The 19,484-nt window shown below is 44.5% G+C and overlaps 1 protein-coding gene across 1 annotated transcript in view; it reads left to right on the forward strand.

Annotated features, from left to right (window-relative positions):
* Positions 1-4,738: 4,738 nt before the first annotated feature.
* Positions 4,739-19,484, forward strand: part of MERTK (MER proto-oncogene, tyrosine kinase) — a 112,459-nt gene continuing 97,713 nt past the window's right edge. The window contains exon 1 of the mRNA XM_059405602.1: positions 4,739-4,957. Within this exon, the coding sequence (XP_059261585.1) occupies positions 4,897-4,957 (61 nt within the window). The 5' untranslated portion in view covers positions 4,739-4,896. The remainder of the gene's footprint in view (positions 4,958-19,484) is intronic.

Below are 19,484 nucleotides of genomic sequence, written 5' to 3' on the forward strand. Positions count from 1 at the left end.
ATCTTCAACAAAGCAGGAAAGACTATCCAATGGAAGAAAGACAATCTCTTCAACAAATGGTGTTGGGAAAATTGGACAGCCACATGCAGAAAAATGAAACTGGACCATTTCCTTACACCACACACAAAAATAGACTCAAAATGGATGAAAGACTTAAATGTGAGTCAGGAATCCATCAAAATCCTAGAGGAGAACATAGGCAGCAACCTCTGTGACTTTGGCTGCAGCAACTTCTTGCTAGACATGTCTCCAAAGGGAAGGGAAACAAAGGCAAAAATGAACTATCAGGGCTACATCAAGATAAAAAGCTTTTGCACAGGGAAGGAAACAGTCGAAAAAACCAACAGACAACCGACAGAATAGGAGAAGATATTTGCAAATATCCTATCAGATAAAGGGCTAGTACCCAAAATCTATAAAAAGCTTACCAAACTCAACACCCAAAGAACAAATAATCCAATCAAGAAATGGGCAGAAGAGGGGCGCCTGGGGGCTCAGTCATGAAGCATCTGCCTTCGATTCAGGTCATGATCCCAGGGTCAAGCCCCGCATCAGGCTCCTTGCTCGGTGGGAGGCCTGCTTCTCCCTCTCCCCCTCCCCCTGTTTGTGTTCCCTCTTTCACTGTCTCTGTCAAATAAATAAATAAAATCTTTTTAAAAAAAATGGGCAGAAGACATGAACAGACGTTTCTCCAAAGAAGACATCCAAATGCTCAACAGACACATGAAAAAATACTCAACATTGGTTGGCCTCAGGGAAATGCAAATTAAAACCACAAGGAGTTACAACCTTACACCAGTCAGAATGGCTAAAATGAACAAGTCAGGAAATGACATATGTTGGCGAGGATGTGCAGAAAGGGAACCCTCTTACACTGCTGGTAGGAATGCAAGCTGGTGCAGACGCTCTGGAAAACCATATGGAGGTTCCTCAAAAAGTTGAAAATAGAGCTACCCTATGACCCAGCAATTGCACTACTAGGTATTTATCCAGAGGATACAAATACATCGATTATTTTTTGGAGGTTTTATTTATTTTTTATTTTTAAATTACTAAGACCTAAGTTTACAAAACATACATATTCTAGAATACTTTTCTACAAACATATTGATTTAAAGGGGCACCTGCACCCCAATGTTTATAGCAGCAATGTCCATAATAGCCAAACTATGGAAAAAGTCCAGATGTTCATCAACAGATGAATGGATAAATAAGAAGTGGTATATATAAATGGAATGCTACTCAGCCAGCAAAAGAAATGAAATCTTGCCATTGGCAATAGCATAGATGGAACTAGAAGATATTAGGCTAAGTGAAATAAGTCAATCAGGGAAAGACAATTATATGATCTCACTCATATGTGGAATTTAAGAAACAAAACAGAGGATCATAGGGGAGGAGAGGGAAAAATAAAACAAGATGAAATTGGGGGGGGGGGACAAACTAAAAGAGACTCTCTCTCTTTTTTTTTTAAGATTTTATTTATTTATTTGACAGAGAGAGAGCACAAACAGGGGGAGCGGCAGGCAGAGAGAGAGGGAGAAGCAGGCTCCCCTCTGAGCAGGGAGCTCAACACAGAGCTCAATCCCAGAACCCTGGGATCATGACCTGCACCAAAGGACAATGCTTAACTGACTGAGCCACCCAGGCACCCCCATAAAAGACTCTTAAAGATAGGAAAGAAACTGAGGGTTACTGGAGGGAACTGGAGTGAGGGATGGGGTAACTGGGTGATGGACCTTATGGAGGGCACATGATGCAGGGATCACTGGGTTTTATGTAAGAGTGATGAATCACTGATCTCTACCTCTGAAACTAATAACCATATGTTAATTAATTGATTTAAATTTAAAAAACTCGGGGCGCCTGGGTGGCTCAGTGGGTTAAGCCGCTGCCTTCGGCTCGGGTCATGATCTCAGGGTTCTGGGATCGAGTCCCACATCGGGCTCTCTGCTCAGCAGGGGCCTGCTTCCCTCTCTCTCTCTGCCTGCCTCTCCATCTACTTGTGATTTCTCTCTGTCAAATAAATAAATAAAATCTTTAAAAAAATAAAAAAAAAATTTAAAAAACTCAAATATTTAAATAAATAAATAAATCCCAACGTCTTTTAGATGCATGGCTTGTGTGAAATTAATACAATAGAGCTGATATCCCACATTTTAGCTATGTTTTCCTATTTGTGGAAGTTACAAAACATAGCTGCAAATTCTTTGACACTTCCACCATCAAGAGGTGAAAGGGGGTTTACGGCTCTTCCCTGTGAGAGTAGGGTCGTACCTGCTCCCATCAAGAGAGTCTGGTGAAGTAGAATGAGATGACTTCTGAGGCTATAGGTCTTAGAAGGCCTTACAGCTTCTACCTTGTTCACCAGAGCGAATGCCTGCTCTTGGTGGCCCAAACCACCATGCAAGACTCCCAACTACACTGAGGCCATCATAGAGAAGCCTTGTTAAGTGCTCTGGTCTCTGACCTTAGTCTTCAGGTCATCCCAGTGCAAGTCCCAGCACAAGCCCTTAGACCAGAGGTTGGCCAAGTTTTTCTAAATGGGCCAGATCACAAGGTCATATGAACTCTGTCACAACTACTCAACTCTGCTGTCATAATACAAAAGCAGCACAAATGGCTGTATTCCAAGAACGCTTATTTGCAAAAACAGGCGATAGGTTGGCAGGCTGTTGGTTTGCTGACCCCTGTTCTAGATGATTCTAGTCCCCAGCCATTTGAGGCTAAGATCCCAGCAGAGACGGGAGAACAGGGATAAACTATCTTCCCTGTACTCTGTCCAAATCTCTGACCCACAGAATCCATGACTCTAATATAATGGCTATTGTTTTATCCCCACTATCTTTGGGGTGATATGTCACATAGAAATAGATATGGGAATGTTATATGCAAGGTAGGCCTCACCAAGAGAGGTTTGAGCAAACTTGAAGGAGTAGAGTTAACCAAGAGGGTGTGAGTCTGGACGAAGAGCATTCTGAGCAAACAGTCGGTGTAATACCCTGCTCTGGCAGAGTGTCTACTGTATATGAACTACAGTAGGAAAATTCTAGAACGATCCTGCTGAGGTGCTCTGGTGACCCTGCACATTTCCACATAGGCATGTAGGCAGGGCTTGACTGTAGTGTTACCCAAGTCTTGACAGATGGCTGTATGATTCCTCCTGGAACAAGAGCAGCGAAGCCTGGTGAGCAGCTCTTGGAAGGCAGGGACATTGTGGCAAGCCTTTTTTCTTTCTTCTCCATAGTTCTAGCTGAGCACAGAACTTTTCATCTTCTTCCCTCCATGCCTCCCCCTCCCCTGAAGGATACAGCTGCAGGCCCCAGTGGAAGTCCATACAACCCCTTGGCAATAGTTTAGAGTTGGGTGCTCTAGAGCCCCCCACTGCTCGAGTATGTACATCTGGCCCCTCTGTTTTGGTGTCCTCCTATGGGGCTGGGGACACAAGGAGCTGACACCATGCTGATTTTGCTTTTGCTGTCAGTATAACCACCTGCCTAAATCCATTTGGATTTGTTGTCTCTTTACAACCAAATCTATCCAAGGAGGCCAGCCAGCCTAAGGTTCAGGGACTGTTTGACAGCAAACCAGCATAAATAGAACTGGAGCAAGGAGATGAGGTCAGAGGGGAGAGGGGACCAGATCCCCTAGGACTTTGTAGGCCTTCAGCCATTATGCAGCAAAAAAGCAGGAAACACTGTAGAGTTTTGAGAGTTTTGAGCAGAGAAATGACAATAATCTGGCTAACGTTGTCAAAAATAATCTTGGGGCACCTGGGTGGCACAATTAAGCCTCCCACTCTTGGTTTCAGCTCAGGTGGTGATCTCAGCAGGGCCATGGGATGGAGCCATGAGGCTCTGAATCTGCTTAAGATTCTCTCTTCTGGCTCCTGCTGCCCCTCGTCCTCTCTCAAAAAAAAAAAAAAAAAAATCTTTAAAAATAAGATAATCATCCTAAAAATGATTCCTTTAAGAAAATATGTAAGTGTAAGCTCCTGTTGCAATTATTAGTAAAAGTGGCTTAGAGCTCTTTTATAATGAACTTTCTCTGAGGCTTTCCTCTTGGTCCCTCCACACTTTATAGCTTCCAGCTGCTTTTCCACTCCTGCTGTGCGCTTTTCCCTTGATGTTCATCTCCTTTCCTGAGCCTCATCTCTCTTTGACTCCTCAGGGGGGCGCAGTAAAGGATTCGTCCCGGAGGCAGTGCGCTCCTCGACGCCAGGGCCGAGGCTCACACCTCCGGCCAGGTACCCAGGGGGCGGCGCTCAGTGGAAAGCGGTGCCACAGTCGCCTTCGCCTCTGGGAACGTCACCGCCAGGGTCTTCTATGTCTTGCACGTCTGAACTGTGGGATCGCCGCGGCCCCAAGGTGCTACACCCTCCTCTTGGGTCTGGCTAAGGCCTCGGGAGCCTTCCACTCCCCTCCAACATTTTCCCCTCTTGCTCTCTCTCTCCCATCCACAAGTGCTGGACTCCGGCCGGGCTCTTTCTCCTCCTCACCTCCGGCCGCCCCTCCCCTCTTTTTCAGTCCCCTCCCTTTCTCTCCACTCCCGCCCCCCATCCCGGGCCGCCCAGGCTCAGCCCATGGCCCGCCCCTACCCGCCCCTACTGTCCGGCTCGGTCCCCTTCCTTCCCCTTGGCTGCCCGCTTCTCCGCCCGCCCTCCTTCCCGCCCCCTTCCCACCCCAACTGGCTCGGGTCCGCTCGGACTCGGCCCCCGGCCCGCCCCTTTCGGCCCTAGGCACCTCCTGCCCGCGGCTCGGCCGGGCACTTCGGGGTTAGCTGTCCTGACCGCAGCGTTGGGCTTTTTTGGTGGCGCGCTGGATCCGGGACGGGTCAGGTTTAGGACGTCTGTCTGTCCCTCGATCGGGAGAGAATTCCCAGACGCGCAGCCCCGGGATGGGGCGGGCCCTGCTGCCGCTACTGCTGTGGTTCTTCCTCCCGGCGTTCTGGAATGGAGGTGAGTGCGCGGGGCCCAGGGCCAGGCGCTGAGGGCCGGGGGCTGGCGCCTCGGAGCTCGGGGAAGGGTGCGCGCCAACGGGGGCGCGCCGGGCTGCTGGGCAAGTTTGCAGACACCTCCGCACGCCCCAGGAGAGCCAGAGAGTGGAGCGCAGGGACCCCAGCAGCCCACTAACGGGGCACTCGGTATGGGTCGTGGGTGCGCGTCCCGGTGGAGTCAGGTAGGGGTGGGCACCGAGGGTTCCCCTTTACCGCAGTGGAGGAAATCAAGCTCGGCCCGACGCGCTGCTGGTCCTGAACTTTTTGCTCCAGAGGAATGTTGGTCGCAGATCTGGTCGGGAATGCGCTGGAAACTTTCCCCTAGACACCGTAGCTTGGTTGGACCCCGGCTCTGGCAGTAGTTCTGGGAGCCGCGGGCCCCATCTCCCGAGGGAGACTAGCAGCCTTGGGAAGTTGGGATCACATTCCTGGTGCTGCGATCGACCAAGGACGGGAGACCAACAGGGAGGAACAGCGGTCCAGTCTGCTCCCACTGGGTCCTTATAGGTAATGTTAATACCTCTTTGCAAGGACACCCTGTGAGTGTGGGGACCCTGGACTTAGGGGAAGCATTCTTTTAACCCCTGTTATTGCTGAACAGAATCTAATGTGCTTGGACCGCGTCTAGGTTTGTCCTGATACGGTCACATTCCAATATAAGGTTCTAGATTGGTAAGTGGAGGCCAGTTAAGGAGGGTTCCATTCTGCATCAACAACTTGTTTGGAGGCTAAGAAACAAGTTAAAAGTTTGATCGCTGATGCATTTCTTGAGGAAGCTGCGAGAAACCTAACCAGGTTTTGCCAAAAAGAAAAAGAAATGGTGTGTGGGGGGTATTTTGAATAAATACATTCTTAGTTAAAAGTTTTTTATTTCCATTCAGCATGTGGTTTTTGTCTCTTTTGACCATGAACATGGATGAATAGGTTTTACCTAATAAGGGTCCAAGATATTTTTTTAAGAATACTTGGAAAGTTCGATTTATAGTTAAGCAATTTACTTAAATGTTTTCCTTTGAGATTTTTGTTTGAAAACTCAGGTGCTCAAATAAAAAATTCTTAAGCAGTGAACCCTCTTGTTACACATTAAATTACATATGCAATTTATAATTTGGGGCCACAGAGCAATTTGAAGCAAACATCAAAAGCCAAACCAATCAAAGAACCATTCTCCACCCCCACCAAACTCTAAAAAATTATTTAGCATTTCTGCCAGATCCCATTTTTCATAATCTGCTGCAAATCTGTTCAATTTTGTTACTACCCAGGACTGACCATAAATAGTCTTGGAGGTATCGTGAATGTGAAAATTATGGGAAAAGCAACAAAAGCGACAGTTTGGGTGCTTAAAAGATATTTTAAAATGGTGTGTTTCTCCAAATTTTTAAAAAACCAATTATCAAAAACCTTTTGTAGCAGACAATTAGCTTTAGTCAGATAATCCTAAAAGGTCTGCTAAACCCACCAAGCAGGAAAAATGAAAATTTTCTCCAGTTCTTCTTCTATCTTTAACCTTTTTTTTTTTTTAATAAGAGAAAGAGAGCGAGCTGGGGGGTGGGGCAGGGGGAGAAGAGGGAGGAGAGTTTTTTGGTTTTTTTTTTTTTTTTAAGTTTATTTGAGAGAGAAAGAGTGAGAGAGCATGAGCAAGGAGACAGGCAGAGGGAGAAGCAGACTCCTCACTGAGCAAGGAGCCTGATGCAGGGCTCAATCCTATGACTTTGGGATTCTGACCAGAGCTGAAGGGAGATGCTTAATTGACTGGGTCACCCAAGTGCCCAAGAGAGAGAATCTTAAGCAGACTCCATGTCCACCCTGATGCAGGGGTCCATATCAGATCATGACCTGAGCCAAAATAGAGTCCACCCCTTAATCAGATAAGTCACCCAGGCACCCTACTTTCTGGTTTTATGTTGAACTAATCAGTGAGATGTCTGACAGTGTTATATCTTACCTTGTGAAAGCTCAAAGGTTGGGATTCCCAGTGGCAGAATTAGAACAGAAGTAAGAATGCTATGGGTAGAGACTAAACATCGAAATTAGAACCTTTGTCCAGTTTTAATTAAGATTTTAGCGGAAGTGGGAGGAAGAGGGACAAGGTGAGGATGTGTGTATATGCAATGGAGGGGAATGGATAAATAATTAAAATTTACGTATCACTTTAACCCCGGACTCCCCCCTCCCCAATACACACACAGATGCATACACACAAACACCATCCCATGAAGAAACACACATACACAGAGAACTGAAACTGCTGAACCATGGTCATCAGACTTCCCAATATGTCCTTTCTGCTCAGTCTCTGGATGGGGGAGCCAGTGAGCAGGGAAACCAGGCAAAGGTTGGCTGTCTAGAGGGCCAGGGAGAGGATAGAGGAAAAATATAAAAGTGGAAAAAGTGAAGGACTCAGCCCATCATGAAGCAGTACCTACAGCTGAACTCAGTCCTTAGAACAAATTGTTTAAAAGTTAAAGGTTAAAACCCTTCAACATTAGCATTTCCTTCCCAAGCTTATAGGATGCAGGAACCCATATTACAACATATTGTAAGTATTTTCCCCCTAGAGAACTTTAAGTCTTCCCGCTGTTTACAAGCTTTATGACAATGGGCTCAAATGCTTTTTAGAAGTAAGCAGGACACATTTTAAAAATAAATAGTTTTAAAGAAGTCATTTGGATCCTCTTTTTGGAAGTGATGACTGGAACACAGATATGTTTAAAATTAATAATAACTTCTCAGTTTTATTTTTAGAAATAATTTCCAGATAATCAAAGGAGCAGGGCCAGTAAGTTACCAGCAGGACCAGTAAGTTATGAACAGGTTGAATCTTTAGTTCCTCTTGAATTGGGAACATGTTACCAGGTAGAAAAGCTGAGCCCAGGATATTGATTCCCCTTACCTATAAATGAACACGTGTATAACCACGGCTTCCTACATTATACCCAGAATGAAATTAGAGAGATGAATTGGATTGTGTTTGTGTTGTCCCTTTCTTTAAAATTCTCCAGCAGCTTCCCACTCCTCCCAGGGTTTGAGGGATGTGAAGAGCCTTCCCACTCCCTTTGCCCCATTTCTACCTTTTCTAATGTTCACACTGCTCCAGCCACAAGCATCTGTCTAGCACGTTTGCAGTGGATAGTCCCTCCAAATGGAATCTTTTCCCCCAAGATCTCTGCATGCTGGCTTCTTCTTGGGTTTCAGCTCAGATGTCTTAGAAGAGGCCTTCCCTCACTCCCACCCCAACCAGAGTTACACAACACACACCTACTCTGTCTCTCCATTGAATTTATTTTCCCAAGAACACTTTTCACTACCCGATGGTGAGATGGCACGGTGCTTTCACCCACGTCAGTGCTCAGTGAGTATCTGGCTGGTGTCAGAGGGCTAGGCCCCTGTGGGTCTCACCATGTGCCCCTCCCCTTCTCTGCCCCTGCTGGCTCACCCAGACACAGAATTGCTGCACCTCCCATGCCTTTGTGTTTGGGGCTTGGTTGATAGAAAACAGTCTTATATTTTGCTGTGATGCCAAAGTGATTTTGTCACTAGGAAACTTAGGGCATTGATAGAAGATCAATTTTTGGACTGTATTAACCCAATAAAACAATATTGACATTTTATATTTTCTTAACTGTTCCAAGTAGAGGGGAAAAAAACAGGTCAAAAGCTGATTTTTCATGTTAACATGAATAGCAGAGGTGGGTTGCCCGATATCCTGTTAGTTGTGACCCTGAGTGCCTTGCCTTTGGCCCATTGTCACTGGTTTGATATTACCCAAACTGCATGGCTTTGGGTTGGTATGCATCTCAGCAGGAGGTTAATGATTATGAAAATTAGAAAAAAGCAGGTTCACCACAGGAGTTTCTTGGGACTTGGATGCAAATGTTAAGGCGGTGTGCGGGCTGGGTAGGCAGCAAGCCCGGCTCCTTGTCCCGCCCTGCTGGCTGATCTTTGGGGAGCTCTGAGGGCCATGGGTAACTCGGGACCTCGGTTTCCTCTCTGGTACCGTGGGTCTCTTCACTAGTCACAGAACTTGGCAAGAGGATCAAATGAGCTAAGGGCACGCGGTAAATGCTCCCAAAATATTAGCCATCATTGCTTTTGGTTCTCCATTCTTCTGAACTCAAACTTTGGGGTAATGTTTCTCCCAGACAAAAAGTGTTGGGGGGAAAGGTTCTTTTCTCGCTGAAATGTATCCTAAGCTGCAGCCTGAAATATGAGAACAGAGCTGTGGGCCACCCCCTCGTCGCTGCGTTTTAGGGCTTTGTTCCTCGTCCTTGCTTGCAGAACCTAATGCCTATCACTTGTGGCTTGTCCGGTGAGGCAGGGCCTGCCTTGCCACCTCTCCCCCCACCCCCCTTCGCCTCATTACCTTCGCTTGTTGACTTCAGACTTAACATACTACGGGAATAGCTTCCTGTCATGTGCCTCTCAGGAAGGTATAAAAATGCAGTCCAATTCCTGCTCAACTTTTCCCACAGAACACTACTCCAGAGTGGGTGTGGTTTGTTGTTGTGGTGGTATTTGTTTTGGTTTTCTTAATTTTTAATGTAAAGCCTCCAGATAATCCCTTTCCCTTTTATCAGCTGAATCTAGGTTTCCCCAGTGAAGCCCTCTGGCTGCAGTGGATACACAATGAGGCTTTGTCTCTTGGATTAACTGTGGACTGTCTGAGTGTGTGTGCCTGCGGGTGGCCCCGGGAACACCAGGAACCCGCCGGGAGCTCCCGGGAGCTCCCGAGGCACTCCCGGCTCCCAGACACTTCCTGTTTGGTGGCAGGTGTGAGCCAGCACCCAGGTACCCTGAGGGAAGCTCTGACTTCTCCACATCATCTACTCCGGGCCTGTGCTGACCCCCAACTGGGAAGTAACTTACTCTGTCACTTACTCTGTCTCTTCACCCGTGTTTTAGACCTTCTGCCTCCAGCTGAGGGCTGAAAATGCCTCCTGGCCGGGGTTAAGAATTCCATTAGGATCTGTGGCTGTGACCTGCTGGGGAAGCCCTGTTTCTGGTGTTTTATTTATTTACTTGAGCGATAGAGCTCTTAAGAGAGGAGAAAGAGAAAGAGAGAATATGGGAGAAGCAGACTCCCTGCAGAGCAGAGAGCCCCATGGTGGGGGGAGGGGGGGTGGGGGGGGGAGGAGAACACGATCCCAGGACCCTGGGATCACCTGAGTCTAAGGCAGATGCTTAACTGGCTGAGCCACCCAGGCTCCCCAAGTTTCTGGTGTTTCGGAGTGATAAATGGGACAGCTAGGTAGCTCCTTTTGTTAAGCGGCTGCCTTCAGCTCAGGTCAAGATCCCAGGGTTATGGGATGAGCCCCTCATGGGCTCTCTGCTGAACGAGGAACCCGCTTCTCCCTCTCCCTCTGCTGCCCCCTACTTGTGTGCTCCCAAGCACATGCTGTTTCTCTCTCTCTGTCAAATAAATTAATAAAATCTTTTTAAAAAATTTTGATAAATGGAGAAAGAGTGATTATGTCTTATACATGTCATAGAAAAACCTACAGAGTTCTTTCACTTAATGGTAAAATGGATTTTCCATGCGTCTTGGGGGTGTTTGGGGAGGACCAGCTGAGGAGAGAGAAAGAGAGAGAGGAGACAGATGTTGATGTTATGTTTGGACCAAAACCTTACAGAAGTTTTACACCAAAAACTAACAATGTTGGAGAAACTTACACTTGGGGAAAACCCATTTCATTTTATCTCAATTTATAGACTTTGATGACAGCAAATTCTATGCACCTGTGTCTCCTTGTACCTAGTCATTACTGTGTCTTCTGGGTATTTCTCAGTCGGTTCCTTCAAAGGTGCTGTCTGGCGCCTGTAGAGTGAGCCAAGGCCCCAGCTAGATCTGATCTTCACACTGTTGGTGTCCTCCCCTAGCTCACTCGGTAAGGGGGCTCGCCCTCAGGACATACGTCTCAGGTTGGCATTTGACAATCAGGCAGATGCTCTCAGATCTCTTTTTGTATAATCTGCTTTTTTGGAGGGGTGGCCGAGCTCCATTTACCTCAACATTCGGGGACAGTAAACGTCTTAGAATCTGCCTTCTCTGTGGTCTTGCCTCTCATTAGACACACAAAGGAAAGCCTTGTTTATCTTGGAGAAGCAATTGTTTTGCTATTTTAAGCTTTAGGGCTTGTTCTAGCTCCTGAGTAGACTGGCCTCATTATGGTTTTTGAAAATAGTATCTTTTTTTTTTTTAACAAGTCAGAACAAGCTGTCTTAGTGGAGAATATTAGAACATGGACTCCAAGTTGCTGGAAGTTGTTTTCTGTCTCCGCACTACTTAGTGAATGCACAGTGAAGTCATGAATATTCATGGACTCCCAAGGGCTGCCTCTTTGGGGGATTGGTTTTCCACTGGCTCTAGTACAGGGCAGGCTGCCTCCACACAGGAAGTGAAACCCGCCCTTGAGCCTTTCTACAATTCTGCCTCATGATCTGAAGATTTGTTGTTGAAAACAATGCTCTTTGAAAGTTTGGGGGCAAAGAAAAAAGGAAGCTCATTAGATTTAGTATTCCGTCTAAAACATTCATTGAAAAATATAACGTCTGGGAATCTAGAGAGAGATGTTCTCATCCCAGTTTTGATACTAACTTGCAGGGACACCTGGGGTATGGTGCACCTCCTTTTGGAAACTCCACATCCCCACCTTTCAAATGGAAGGGCAGATGGGTGATTCTGGGTCCCCTTCTGGGCAGAAAACAGATTCTGTCTGAAGAGGAGAGGTGGGGTGGGGACACGTTTTCTGTGTGGTTCCAGACACAGTGCCTTAGCAGGAAGATGAATGAACCTCCCAGCCCGGTGCCTGACTCTGGTTGTGAGTGTCCTCAGGCATCAGCCTAGAAATGGCGCCAGAGGCAACACAAGAGTCTTTCTTAAAAATGACTCATACCAGTGGGTTCTGTCCTATGGGCGGCTGCCGTTCCCTGACGCCTGAGCTGTCTGTGCCCCCTGTCATGTAGCCCCTCCAGCTATGCAGATGTATATTTCTGAGAATACTGGACCTGCCCAAACAAATTATGGCTTCTTATGATCAAATCTGTAGGGATTATGGACTCTTGGGTTCTGGAAGACATGGGGATGGTTATACAGTCTTTCTAGAAGGACTGGTCAGAGTAGAGCATGTCTCCACAGGGTGCACAGCAGAATCCCCAGGGTCCAGGGGGGGAATTACATCATTTTTAAAAAGTCTGTTCATGACAAAGCCTAAGAGACTCTTAATCTCACAACAAACTGAGGGCTGAGGGTTGATGGGGGGGAGGAAGGTAGAGAGAGGGTGGTTGGATTATGGACATTGGGGAAGATATGTGCTATGGTGAGTGCTGTGAAGTGTGTAAGCCTGACGACTCACAGACCTATACCCCTGGGGCTAATAATACATTATATGTTAATAAAAAAAAATTTTTTTTAAGTCTGTTCATTTAGTATCATGATATAATTTTATATTTGGAAATTAAATAAGTATTTTATAATGTGAATTGTAGGATGTAAAGCTCATAAGCATATTGGCTAGGACGACAAGGACAAACCCCTAGGAAGCTGTTTCAAAATACAGAAACCGAAGCCCCACTCAGGTCATATGGACTCAGTCTTTAGGATACAGCCCTAACCACCAGGAGTCCAAGCCATTCTGAGCTCACTTCTGGTGACACCCCACCAATGCAGTGCATCTGACTCTTGAGGAAGACTGGGATGCCTCACACCTTCTCCCATTGAGGCCCCCCCATTGCTCCCCACTCCAGTCTGCTCTCCTTGTCTCACCTCCTCCAGAGAAAATCACTCCCCCAACGCTAGGTGTTTTAATTCTCACACATCTCTTTACCCTTTGACAACACATAATTGTATTAGTGACACTTTGCAGTGTTGTTTGACACCATGGCAGGTAGGGCCTACTTTTGGTTGCATGTAACAGAAAACCTCACTTCAGTGGCTCAGCCAAAAGGAAGGTATTTCTCTCCTCCAACAGGCAGTCTGAGGGTAGGTAGGCTGGGGTTGGGATAGAGGCCCCATGATGTGGTCAGGGGCCTGGCTCTTCCTGGCTCTTCAGTCTGTCATCTGTAGTATGATGGCATACTGCATGTTTTTAGTTTTAGAGCTTATCGCCTCCAAATGGATGCTGCATCTCTGGGCATTTCATTTGCATTCCAAGAAGAAGGAATTGGGAGGGACAATATACAGCCAGTTTCATACCAGCTGAGTCTGCCCTTTTTAGGCCATAAGGAGGTGATAGCTTTATGCAAAGCCCCAAGCTGTTGACTTCTGCTTGAGTTTCCTTGGCTGTACCAAGCTGCAAGGAAGAGTGACAAATCAAGTGTGTTAGCAAGTGGCTCCCTGAATGAGATCAGGTCCCATTTGTAGGAAGAGGAAGACTGAGCATTGAATAGGACACCAGCAGCTGTTGCTATGCACTTGTGATAAAATTTTATATGAATAGTGTGCTTTCTTGCAGCATGCTTTCTCATTCTGTGTTAAGTTTCCTAGACTCATCTGGGTTGAACAGTGCCCTGGTGTACTTACCTTCATAAGGCAACTATGTGGATACACCATAGTTTATTTATCCGGGCTCCTTCTATTGGGCATTTAGACTTTTCTCCATTTTTCTGTTACAAGCAATGTTGCTGGTGTGGAAATGGGGTTCAGAGCAGACAGTGGAGAAAGCATTCTTGAGATGTCTTCTATGCAAAACTGGTCTTAGTGTAAAGCACAGGGACAGCGTCCCTGGGCAAGAAGAGTTGCACTGAGGTCCTGAGGAGTGGTCCATTCTATACTTTCAAATTGGGAGGGGGTTAGGGACAGTACAAGCTTCCCAGGTATTTTGGGAACAAGGTTTCCAGGACCCTGAGAGGGCTCGCTATTGTTAGGAAAAGGTCTTTTATTGCTGTTTAGTAAAAACCTCAGTCATGAGACCCTTCAGATGTGTATCAGTGGGTTGTAGGCTTGTGGGATGACTGCCAACATATATCTTGGGGTAGAGAAGAAGGAAGTTTCCAAAGGAATTTCCATTTGTTTAAAGTAGATTCACAGGACCCTGGGTGGCAGGGGGGGGGTGTGGGGGGTGTGGGGGGGGTCAGGCTGAGATTGCCTTTTGCTCTTAGCCAAGTGTCAACGTCAAGGCTGAGCTCCTGGAGGAAAGTCACTCTGCCTGTTTTAAGGACTTGTCAATGGTCTGTAAGTAGTAAGGACATTTAATTTTTTCTTTGGCCTTTGTTCCCAACATCAGTGCCATGAGCATTCTTGTTTTTAATATCTTCCTTAGGGAGGTTTAATTTGCTATAATAAAATGCACAGATTGTAATTGTTGAGTTTGATGAGTTCTGACAAATACGTGTCAAAACCACTACCCAAGTTAAGATAGCCGTAACCTTGTGTGTGTGTGTCTCACCATGAACAAGTGTGAGTCCTTAGCGGTGGAAATGCTGAGTTGTGGGTTGTAGGCTGTAGGTAAGAGGAATACATATTCTCATCATATATTGCCAAATTGTTATTAGAGTAGAGAAAAACCTTTCTTCTGCACATCTTATAGGTAGGTGATTGCTGTGTAAGATCTCAACTGAGGCATTTCTTCAATACCAAAAGAATAACTCTAGATAGGTCTGGTAATGCTGCTCAGGGCTGGTTGTAGCCAGTTGCAAAGCAGGCTGAGACCATCTTAGCAGCACCCACTAAACTTCCAGGCTCACCACCCATCACCCCATCCCCGCCCTTGCCTGGCATCAGGCACACCGGAGGCCCGTTCTGTCCAGCCCTCAGAACCAACCACAAGCAGGGGCTTGGGAGCTGGAGCCTGAATGTGGCTGGTGAAGCGAGGGCTGGTGGGACCGCGAGAAGTCCCTTTACTCCTTCCCTCCCGTGATGATCTGCACAAGCTGCTTAGCACCTGTGAACTTCAGGCTACTCGCTATAAACTGGGGGCAGTGGTAGTCCCTGCTGGAGATCAGAGAGGATCGTGTAGGTGGAAAGATTGGCAGAATGTGAGTGACCAGAGATAAAACAGGTGCTACAGCTTTTCCCTCTTCCCCAATAGAAGATACTAATCTGTTGGATTTTTAAAATTAAATTTTTGGAATAACTTTAGATTCTCATGCTGTTTCTAATAAGAAATAATATGGAGAAGTTCCCACGTACCCTTTACCTAGTTTCTGCCAAAGGGTAGCATCTTAGGAAACTAGTACAATATCACAGGCTGGAAACTGTCATGGATTCACTCCACCAGCGCAGGAACCCCCGTGGTGCCCTCTTAGAGCCTACGCATAGCCCTCTGCCCTCTCACCTCCTTAACCCCTGGCAGTCAATGATCGGTTTTCCATTTCTGTAACTTTGTCATTCAGAAATGCCACAAAAATGGAATCAGACTGTATTAGCTTAATTTTGCTGCCATGACAAATTACCACAAACTTACCTGCTCGAGACAACAAAGTATCATATCTTACAGTTCAGTAAGTCACAAGTCTGACATGGGTCTCACTGGCACTAACATCAGGGTGACAGCAGGACGTCCATCCTTTCTGGAGTCTGTAGGGAGAGGCTGTGTCCTTGCCTTTTCTAACTTCTAGGGCCCACTCATAGTCCTTTGCTCCTGGCCCCTTCCTCCATCTTCAAAGCCAGCAAGCATGGGTTGTGCCCTTCTGGCATTGCAACACTGACCCCAAGTCTTCTGCCTCCCTTTCTACTTTTATAGGCCCTTGAAATTACACATTCTCGACAGCATTTGGTGATGTCACCATTTTTAATTTTAGCCATCCTGAGAGTAATATGAAGTAATATGAAGTAATACCACACTGTGGTCTTAATTTGAATTTCCCTAATGGTTTATGATGCTGAACCCATTCTCATGAGTATATTTGTCATCCATATATACTCTTTGACCAAAGCCTTCTTCATGTCTTTGCCCTCTTCTAATTGGATTTGTTTGTTTCTTATTGAGTTTGGAGGGTTCTTTAGTAATCTAGATACTAGTGCTTTGTCAGATAGGTGGTTTGCAAATAATTTCTCCAGGTCTGTAGTTGTTGGTTTTTGTTTTTGTTTTTTCTTAATGGGGTCTTTTGCAGAGCAGACATTTTTAGTTTTGATGAAATTCAGTCTATTACTTTTTTTTTTAAAGGTTTTTAAAAAAAACTATTTATTTGACAGAGATCACAAGTAGGCAGAGAGGCAGGCAGAGAAGGGGGGGGGAAGCAGGCTCCCCGCTGAGCAGAGACACCCCTCCCCCCGCAATGTGGGCCTCTATCCCAAGACCCTGGGATCATGACCTGAGCCAAAGGCAGAGGCTTTAACCCACGGAGCCACCCAGGCACCCCTACATTTTCTTCTTATGTATCATACTTTGGTGGCAAGTATAAGACTCTTTGCCTAGCTCTAGATCCTGAAGATATTCTCCTCTATTTTTTTTCTAAAAGTTTTACATTTTACATTTCTATCTCATGTATTAGATATTAGTTCATTTTGAATAAACTGTAAGACTTAGGTCAAGTTTAATTTTTTTTTTTGCCTATGGACATCTGCCTGCTCCAGCATCATTTGTTTAAAAAACTATCTTTCCTCCATTGAATTGCTTCCGACCTTTGCCAAAAAACAGTGAGAGAGGGGCACCTGGGTGGCTCAGTGGGTCAAAGCCTCTGCTTTCCACTCAGGTCATGATCTCAGGATCCTGGATCAAGCCCCGTATTGGGCTCTCTGCTCAGCAGGGCAACCTGCCCTCTCTGCCTGCCTCTCTGCCTACTTGTGATCTCTCTGTCAAATAAATAAATAAAATCTTTTTTTAAAAAAGATTTAAAAAAAGCAGTTGGATGAATTTATGTGGGTCTGTTTCTGGTTTTCTTGTGTTCCATTGATCCATGTGTCTGTACCTCTGCCATTACTATCCAGTTTGATTATTACAAGCTATATAATAAGTTTTGAAATTGGGGAGACTGATTCTTCTCATTTTATTCTTCTTTTTCAAAACCGTTTTAGCTATTCTAGATCCTTTACTTTTCCACACAAATTTTAGAAGTACATTGTTTTTATCTACAAAAAAAAAAAAAAATCTTCCTGGTATCTTAAGAGTTGTGTTAAGTCTTGATGTGCTTTTTTTTCTGACATCAAATATGTAGATTCAACAACAAATTCTCCAGTTCTCTGACCTCAACTGGGTGTCCTACAGTTCAGTTCAGTTCTGATACTACCTACCTAGAGTTAGCCTAGACCTCACAGGTTAGAGGCTCAATCTCATAGGACTGCCCTCCACTTAAGACACCAGCTCAAAGGAACTCTCTAGGCTACCTACCTTCTGCCCAGCTGATACAAATTCTTTCCCTTTCACATTTGGTAATACACTAAACGGAACTACAGAACTCAGAAAAGCATTGTTCTTATAATGACAGCTTTATTAGAAATGATACAATTCAGGAATAGCCAAATGGAAGAGATATATTGGGCAACCTGTAGGAGAAGAGGTTCAGAGCTTCCATGTCTTCTCTGGGTGTACCTCCCTCCCAGCAAGTCGATGTGTTCACTAACTCAGAAGTTCCCCAAGCCTTGTTGTTTCAGGAGTTTTACATGGGGTTCCATTACATGAGTGTGATTGTTTAAATCATCAGCCATTAGTGACTAAACTCAATTTCCAGCCCCTTTTTCCTACCATAAGGTTGGGTGTGGGGCAGAATATTCTAACCCTCTAATCCCTGTTTTTCTGATGACCAGCTCCTATCCAGAAGCAATCTAGGGGCCCCACCCTAAGTCACCTCATTAGCATGAACTCAGACGTGTTCTTTATGAGTGACAAAAGATATTTCTATCGCTCAGTAAATTCTAGGGATTTTAGGAGCTCTGTGCCAGAAACTGGGGACAAGGACCAGATAAATGTATTTTTATTATACCACAATCTGTGCATTACCTTGAGGAGAATTAATATCTTTACTTCGTTAAGACTTCCAGTTTATGAGCCCAGTATGTCTCTCCATTTATTTAGAACTTTTTTTCATTTCTCCTATCAGTGCTTTGTAGTTTTCAGGATGTGAGTTCTCAATGTGCTTTGTTAGATTTATACCTAAGTATTTCATCATTTGGGTGTAATTGTAAATGGTACTATATATTTAATTTTGATGTCTGTGTGTTCATTACTTAGTATATAGAAGTAAAATAACTTTTGTATATTTATCTTGTATCCTATGACCTTGATGAAATCAGTTATTAGACCTAAGGACATTTTTTTTGTGATTCTGTGAAATTTGCTATGTGGACAGTCATATCTGCAAAATAGTGACTATTTTATTTCTTCCTTTCTGATCTTTTCATTCTGATGCTTTTTATTTTTTCTTGCTTTACTGCCTTGACTAGAACTTTCAGCACTATGTTGACTAAGAATGGGGAATGCAGGGGCACCTGGGTGGCTCAGTCAGTTAAGCATCTGACTCGATCTCAGGGTCATGAGTTCAAACCCTTTGTTGTGCTCCATGCTGGGCATGGAGTCTACTTGAAAACAAACAAACAAAAAATGGGGTAAGCAGAAGTTTTGCTTTGTTTCTAATCTAAGAGGAAAAGAATGAAGTTTTTCACATAAAGTAAAATGACAGCCATTGGGTTTTTGTTGATGCTCTTTATCAAGTTCAGCAAGTTTTCTGTCTCTATTTTTTTAAAAACTGTGAATGGGTATTGAATGGTTGTGGGACTTTGTTAAATGATTGGTATGATTATGTGATTTTCTTCTTTAAACCTGTTAATGTGGTGGATGATATTGATTGATTTTCATTGATTTCATATACTGAACCAACTTTCTATCCATGGAATAAATTCCACTTGATCTTGGTATATAAGTCTCTTTATATGTTATTAAATTCTATTTGCTGATATTTTATTAAGAAGTTTTTGCATCTATATTCAAGAAGGATGTTGATCTGTACTTTTTTCTGCACTGTGTCTATTTTTGGTATCAAGACACCAGCTTCATAAAATATATTGGCTTTTGTCCTCTCATATTTTCTGGAAAATATTATATAGATGGTATGCTAATTCTTCTTTAAGCATTTGGTATAATTATCCAGTGAAACCATTTTGGCCTGGAAATTTATTTTTTGGCAAGTTTTCTAGATGATGAATTTAATGTCCTTTGTAGTTACAGGGATATTCAAATTATCTGTTTCATATTGGGTGAGTTATAGAAGTTTGTTTCTTTTGTGGAATTAGTCCATTTCCTCTATGTTGTCAGATTTGTGTGAGAGTTCTTCATAGTATTTAATTATTAATCTTTTGATGTCTGTACAATGAATAGTAATTTTCCTTGTTTCTTTCCTGATAGTAGTATTTTGTGTCCTCTCTTTTTCTTTGTAGTCTTGCTAGAGATTTGTCAGTTTCAGTGGTTATTTTCAAACAACCAGTTCTTCATTTCATTGATTTTCTCTAATACTTTTCTTTTTTCAATTTCATTTCCTATAAGTACATTATTTTTTGTTTTGCTCTTCTTTTTCTGTGTTCTGAGGTTAGATTACTGAATGAATTCTCCCTCAGC

Source organism: Mustela nigripes, chromosome 7, assembly GCF_022355385.1.
Source record: "Mustela nigripes isolate SB6536 chromosome 7, MUSNIG.SB6536, whole genome shotgun sequence".
NCBI lineage: Eukaryota > Metazoa > Chordata > Mammalia > Carnivora > Mustelidae > Mustela > Mustela nigripes.